Source organism: Eucyclogobius newberryi, unplaced genomic scaffold, assembly GCF_026437365.1.
Source record: "Eucyclogobius newberryi isolate DKJ021-1_F unplaced genomic scaffold, fEucNew1.0.hap1 SCAF_22, whole genome shotgun sequence".
Taxonomy (NCBI): Eukaryota; Metazoa; Chordata; class Actinopteri; order Gobiiformes; family Gobiidae; genus Eucyclogobius; species Eucyclogobius newberryi.
Genome location: NW_027315857.1, coordinates 10,959,537 through 10,967,376, shown reverse-complemented (window position 1 = coordinate 10,967,376; position 7,840 = coordinate 10,959,537). Strand labels below are relative to the sequence as shown.

General features: G+C 43.6%; 1 protein-coding gene across 1 annotated transcript; it reads left to right on the top strand.

Annotated features, from left to right (window-relative positions):
- Positions 1–5,957: 5,957 nt before the first annotated feature.
- Positions 5,958–7,840, top strand: LOC140371714 (zinc-binding protein A33-like). Its single transcript, XM_072458904.1, has one exon. The coding sequence runs from the start codon at positions 6,008–6,010 to the stop codon at positions 7,424–7,426; it is 1,419 nt and encodes a 472-aa protein (XP_072315005.1). The 5' UTR covers positions 5,958–6,007; the 3' UTR covers positions 7,427–7,840.

The window sequence follows — 7,840 nt, the reverse complement described above, 5'->3', positions numbered from 1 at the left end:
CATCTACACAAACGGGGCATCAAAAATTATCCATATTTTGATTCTAAGTGCTATGGTTTCTGTGTGGCGGACCCGCAAATATATGTCACAAATGGGAAAACAGCGAAATCTCTAAAATGACCACATTTTTACGCTTCACACTTTAACGAACTCCTCCTAGGGCGATTGCCCGATCAAGTTCATATTTGGGGAAAATCATCTACACAAGTGAGGCATCAAAACTTATCCATCTTTTGATTTTAAGTGATACGGTCTCTGTGCCGTGGAGCTGCAAATATACTGTCACAGATGGGAAAACGCCAAATCTTTGAAATGTTCACATTTACGCTTCACACTTTAACAAACTCCTCCGTGGGCAATAGCTCGATCAAGCTCATATTTGGGGAAAATCATCTACACAAACGGGGCATCAAAAGTTATCCATATTTAATATTTTAAGTGCTACGGTCTCTGTGCGGCGGAGCAGCAAATTTGACTGACACTTGTGTTGATTTGCACTGGATTGGCCATGTCCAATGTGTCGCCGTCTGTCAAGTTCTTTTTCAATTCAACACACAATAAGGGCGTCATCTTTATCAAGTCGAAAGCGCAGAGTCGGAAGGCCGGCGGCCCGCGAGGGCCGTTGGATGCCGCTTGCGGCTTTAATTCTTTCTTCTTTCTTCTTCTTTCTTTCTTCTCGGGACCAACCCCCCTATTTTTCACCCAGTGAACATTGACGAAAAGTCACAAAAATTTGCACACCTCTAAAAATCGTGCCTCTCTACATTCTGGCTATTTCCCTTTTCTAAAATAAAAAAATTGGCGCGTCAGCGCCCCCAAATGTACCAAAAATGCATTGAGATAGCAAATGACCCAAAAAAAATCTGATCGTAGAATCATGAAATTTGGCGCAGAGGTAGATGGTGACAAGAGAAGTAAAAAATATTATTACGGCAACGCCGTGCACCCAACCAAATGTCGGCCATATTGGTTCAAAAATGGCTAAGCATGACTCTGGAGTTTTTCCAAACGTCGTACTTTTCCGAACTCCTCCCAGGGCGTTGGCTCTAAAAAGCTGAAATTTGGTGAAAATGCTACTGAGGAGTGGGACAGCAAAAGTTATTCAAATTACATTGATACCTGTCACGGTCTCTGAGCGGCGAAGCCGCAAACTTTAGCTAGAATTTCAGAAATCTCCCAAATTTAACATTTCTGCCGTTTGCGCAGATAAAGTCCGAATTGCGTCAAATTACAATCAGTTGTTAAACTCTTTGCCCTAAACCTACTTGAAGTGAAATTAATTAATTTGGCGCCACAGCGTCCCCTACAGATTTTATATGGAGGTTAAATGTTTAGTTTTGCAAAATTATCTGAAATTTGACACAAAACTCAATTTTGGCATCCCCATCAAAAAAGTCAATGAGACCCATGTCATAATTGTTACGGCTTTGCTGTAGCGATGACCGAAACCTCCCATGTTATTCCAATGGGGAAATCACCAGAACCTGTTTACACTTTAGACTTTCACAAACTCCTCCCAGGGCGTCAGCCCTATTAACCTGAAATTTGGTGAGACTCATCTTCAGGTGTGGACCATCAAAAGTTATCCACATTTTTATTCAAAGAGTCACGGTGTCTGTGCGGCAAAGCCGCACATTTTGCCAAGAATTCAAAATAAAATAGCTTTTTGATGGTAAAACAAAGGGGAGAAGATGTGACAGCATCACAGATTCAGCAGTAGGCGTACTAAAAGGACCATTGGGGCGCGTTAGCGCCCCCTCCTCTTGCGGCGAGGCGGCGGCGTGGCGGCGGCGTGGCGGCGGTGTGGCGGCGGCGTGGCGAGGGCCGATCATTGCCGCTTGCGGCTATATTTCCTCTTATTATTGTCACTGGAGCTCAATTTCTTTTACAGGCATCTACTCGTCAACTACAAATCTTTACTGGTGAAAACAGATTTGTTAAATTCGTGTTAGTACATTCAGAAGATCATTTTGTTATAGAAGCAGTGAGCTGTCAATCTAATCAGGAAGTTCAGAGAGCACCTTAAACTCCACCTCCACTTTCAAGCGACAGGGGAATAAATAAGGAAATACAGAAGAGCAGAGGGAGACGACGCAGACTAAACAGCACAGAGGAACTAAAACTGTTGGATCAAATATAGTGAGGTAAGTTTGAACTAGTTTGCAGTTTACATTGTGTACGTTTTAAATATGTTTTATTATGTAATGGACAATACTCAAATTTTTCTCTATTGTTTTTGGAATAGTCCTTAATAACACCTATTTCATATTTGCATATTGATTTATTTTCCTTTTGTGACTTTTAATAAAGCTGAGTCTGGCATGTGTGACTAAACATTTACCTTGGGGAAGTTTATGTTTCCGATCACCATTCCATGAATATAAACTAACTTTTACAAAGTATAAACTAACTTTTACAAAGTAAATATGGTTATTGGTTCATATTTCAACAGGACAAGCCTCAAACTCCACCTCCACTGTCAGTGCAGAAACAAGGAAGCAGTAGAGAACAAAACAAAATTAAAGCCGCAAGCGGCATCCAACGGCCCTCGCGGGCCGCCGGCCTTCCGACTCTGCGCTTTCGACTTGGTAAAGATGGCGCCCTTATTGTGTTGAATTAAAAAAGAACTTGACAGACGGCGACACATTGGACATGGCCAATCCAGTGTAAATGAACACAAGTGTCAGTCAAATTTGCTGCGCCGCCGCACAGAGACCGTAGCACTTGGAATAAAAATATGGATAACTTTTGATGCCGCGCTTGTGTAGATGATATTTCCCAAAGTAAAGCTTGATCGAGCTATTGCCCACGGAGGAGTTCATTAAAGTGTGAAGCGTAAATGTGAACATTTCAAGGATTTGGCGTTTTTCCCATTTGTGACAGTATATTTGCAGCTCCACGGCACAGAGACCGTACCACTTAAAATCAAAATATGACTAACTTTTGATGCCCCGTTTGTGTAGATGATTCTCCCCAAATATGAGCTTGATCGGGCAATCGCCCTGGGAGGAGTTTGTTAGAGTGTGAAGCATAAAAATGTGGTCATTTTAGAGATTTCGCTGTTTTCCCATTTCTGACATATATTTGCGGGTCCGCCACACAGAGACCGTAGCACTTAGAATCAAAATATGGATACCTTTTGATGGCCCGCTTGTGTAGATGATTTTCCCCAAATATGAGTTTGATCGGACAATCGCCCTAGAAGGAGTTTGTTAAAGTGTGAAGCGTAAAAATGTGGTGATTTGAGCGATGTTGCGATTTTCCCATAAGGATAACATGGGATGTTTCTGTCATCGCTACGGTTACGCCGTACAAAATATGACTTTGGCTCTCATACTTGTATGATCAGGATGGCAAATTAGAATTTAGTGCAAAATATCATGTCATTTGGAAAAACTCTGTTGTTTATAGGCCACTCTGAAGGCCAAATAGTCAGAATTCTGGGAAACGTTTGCGGCTCCGTCGCACAGAGACCGTAAAAGTTATCCTCAAAATTTGGATAACTTTAGATGCACCACTTGTCTAGAGGACGTACACCGATTTTGAGGTTGGTGGGCAAAACGCACTAGGAGGAGTTCGTTGAAGTGTAAAACATAAAAATGTGGTAATTTGAGAGATTTTGCGGTTTTCCCATAGGGATAACATGGGAGGTTTCTGTCATCGCTACGACTACGGCGTAAAAATGTAGGCATTTTTGTGATTGGCTTTTGTGATCGGGACGGCAAAATAGAATTTTGGGTAAAGTTTAGACAATTTTGGTAAAACTAATTTTTGACCTTCAATGTTAATTTAAAGGTCACTCTGTAGGGGGCGCTATCGCGGCCATTTCAATTTTGTCAGCCTAAACTGCTCCAAACTAGAAAGTTTAACAACTGATTCAAATTTGGTCCTAATCGGACTGGTTTTGATCAAATGGGAGCAATTTTTAGACCTGCAATATTCCAAAATAAGTTGTCCAACTTTGCGGCTGCGCCGCACACAGACCGTAAAAGGTATCTCAAAAAATTGAATAACTTTAGATGCCCCACTTGTCCAGAGGACGTACGCCGATTTTGAAGTCGGTGGGCAAAACGCCCTAGGAGGAGTTCGTCAAAGTTTGACGTAAACAAAATGGCTAACTCAGCTTGTTTTCATTTTCAAAGGAAGATGGCGGCCATAGGGTAAGTTTGGGGGCGTGGCCACAATGATTTTTTTTGTTTATCCTCACGAGAGGAATGCGTGTCCCGAATTTCGTAGCTTTACGCCAAAGTTGACCTCGGGGCGTCTCCCATAGGCGCAATGTATTTTGACTTTTGTCGGTGGCGCTGTCGCGCCATTTTTTAACGAAAAAAAAAATGGCCCAGAAAAAATAAAATTTTTCGCCGATTCTGAATTTTGGGCAAAGTTTGGTGAGTTTTTGAGCATGTTCAGGGGGTCAAATTAGAGATCAAAGCGCTGAAGAAGAACAAGAAAAATAATAATAATAATAATAATAATAATATTTTTAGCAAAAACAATATAGCCGTTTTTACTATAACAACAAATGATACATCGTTTGAAAGCTCTAAGCCTTCCCGATGCCGCCATGGGGTGGAATCATCATTACGAGCGCTTACGCGCTCGTCACTCCCTATTCCGTCGGGATGCCCCGCCCACTCCCCATAGACTTCCATTGATTTGAGCAGATACAAGCATGGCCCATGCCTGCGGCATGGATTCTCGCGTACGGGACGATGCCAGGAGGGTTTTTGGAGGAATGCAGCGCTTCGCGCTGCTGTTGTCAACAATTAGTGAATGGGCTACGCCCATTCACTAATTGTTGACTATTTCTGTCATAGCAGGAGTAAGTATGCATGATCCATGCCTTCGGCATGGGCTAGTTCACTGTACTTGCCAGGGGCGACGGGGTACCAAACATGCGGGCTGCGCCCGCATGTTTGGTCAGACAGTTGCAACGCTGCCTTCGGCAGCGTTGCGGGAGCAATAGGCCCTCCCCCTGCTGGGGCTCGGGCCTAAAAATAATAATATTTTTAGCAAAAACAATATAGCCGTTTCCACTATAACAACAAATTATACATCGTTTGAAAGCTCTAAGCCTTCCCGATGCCGCCATGGGGTGGAATCATCATTACGAGCGCTTACGCGCTCGTCACTCCCTATTCCGTCGGGATGCCCCGCCCACTCCCCATAGACTTCCATTGATTTGAGCAGATACAAGCATGGCCCATGCCTGCGGCATGGATTCTCGCGTACAGGACGATGCCAGGAGGGTTTTTGAAGGAATGCAGCGCTTCGCGCTGCTGTTGTCAACAATTAGTGAATGGGCTACGCCCATTCACTAATTGTTGACTATTTCTGTCATAGCAGGAGTAAGTATGCATGATCCATGCCTTCGGCATGGGCTAGTTCACTGTACTTGCCAGGGGTGACGGGGCACCAAACATGCGGGCGCAGCCCGCATGTTTGGTAAGACAGTTGCAACGCAGTTGCAACGCTGCGGGAGCAATAGGCCCTCCGCCCAAATCCTGTTTTGCATTTAGATCAGAGTGAAACGAAGCATGGCATTAAAACACAGACCAACCAGTAGAGACCTGTCTTCTGATGCAGCGTTTTGCATGGACTTGGTCTCGGTTCAGCCGGGCTCTGTTTCCGAGTATGCACATGGAGTGGTGAACTGTTAATTTAAAATTTAAAAAGTTACTTTATCTAGTTTAGTTTTTATTTGTCATAGAGTATGTGCAAAATCATTAATCTTCAATGATACTACAAAAAAATTACAAAATTTATTTGCACCAGATTTAGCTACTGCTACTTTCCCTGGGCAGGAGAATACAACATTGATCAAAAGAACACATTTCATTACAATTACAACACGATATATATTTCATGATTAACATTAGCTCAGTAAAATACACTCTCAAAGATTTTAAACGCATTTGATTATTTTCTAAAATTAAACAATTGTTCATGCAGATATTTTTCAGACTTCTAAGACTTCTTGTACATTTTACATCACAGTTAACCAGAAATGGCTTCTTTTCCAGACATGGACTTCAGCTGCCCGGTGTGTCTGGAGGTCTACAAGGACCCTGTGGTGCTGTCGTGCAGCCACAGCTTCTGTAAGGCCTGTCTGCAGAACTGGTGGACAGAGAAGGTGACTCGGGAGTGTCCCGTCTGTAAGAGACGCTCCTCAAAGACAGATCCTCCTCGTAACCTGGTCCTAAAGAACTTGTGTGAGACCTTCTCTCAGCAGCTGACTGTGGGGCCGCTCTCTGGTCAGTCTGAAGCCCTCTGCCCTCAGCACAAAGAGAAACTACTGTTGTTCTGTGTGGATCACCAGCAGCCTGTGTGTCTGGTCTGTCGAGATTCCAGAGCTCATCACAAGCACAGTTTCAGCCCCATTGAAGGAGTGACACAAGACTATAAGGAGCAGCTCCAACAGAGTCTGGAGCCTCTAAAGGACAGACTGAAGAAGTGCAGTGACGTGAGACAGAACTGGGGCCAGACCAGGGAGCACATAAAACAGCAGGGCCAGCGCACAGAGACGCTGATCCGGGGAGAGTTTGACAAAATGAGAGCTTTTCTGCAGAAGGAAGAGCAGGCCCGCATCAGAGCTCTGAGGTCTGAGGTGCAGCAGAAGAACAGTCTGATGGAGCAGAGAGTGACTGCTCTGACACAAGAGATGAACACTCTGTCAGAGAGCATCAGACAAACAGAGGAGGAGCTCAAGGCCCAGGACGTCCCGTTTCTCCAGAACTACAGCGCTGCAGTAAGACGAGTGCAGCAAGCGCCCTTAAAGAGTGTCCCACAACTGCCGTCTAAATCTCTGGTGGATGTAGCCAAACATCTAGGCAACCTGAGCTTCAAAATCTGGAACCAGATGAAGGATCTGGTGTTTTACACTCCAGTGGTCCTGGATCCAAACACTGCTCATCCATTTCTTTGTGTCTGTGATAACTTATGCAGTGTTTATTCTGCTGAAATAACTGCCATGGCAGAGGTCCCATGGTTCCCAGACAACCCTGAGAGGTTTAGTGAGTATAATACAGTGTTAGGGACTGAGGGGTACAGCTCAGGGACTCACTGTTGGGAGGTGGAAGTTGATAATAATGCCGATTGGGCTGTGGGGGTAACAGAAGAATCTGTACCAAGAAAGGGAGACATTGACTGGGGATACTGGGGGATTTGGTTTAGGGACGGAAACTACACAGCCTATTCTCCATCTTGTTTAGACGTGGTTCTGACCTTAAAGCAGCATCTGCAGAAAATAAAAGTCAATTTAGACATGGACAGGCAAAAAGTGTCTTTTACTGATTCACAAACTGGTTTACACATTCATACTTTTGAACTTGCGTCAGAGAATAAACTCTTTCCTTTTATAAATACAGGTAATCAAAGAAGTATTAGAATATTGCCAGTGGATCTTACAGTCTTGACTGTAAGTTGACCTGGAAGAGGAACAGTGATGCAGTTCTTAAAGAGGCTCAATCCAAATTGTTGTTTTTGAGGAAATTCAGATCCTTTGATGTGAGCAAGAGACTCCTTAATGTGTTTTACCAGGTCATTGTGGCCAGTGTGTTGTTTTACACTGTACTGTGTTGGGGCGGGATCATCACTGGAGGACAAATATTGAACAAAGAAGGTAATTGAAAAGGCTGGTTCAGAGGTAGGTCTGAGTTTGTCGTCAGTGTACATTGTTATGGACAAAACCCCAAACTGTTCTCTTATGGACCTCCAGAACATTTTAAATTGACATAAAAACTCCTTTATCGGGCACATGGTGATGTCGTGGTGTTCTACTGAACGTCTCAAGAACTTTTTTATACCAGTAGCTGTGCATTTTTGTAACAAACACTTTGTC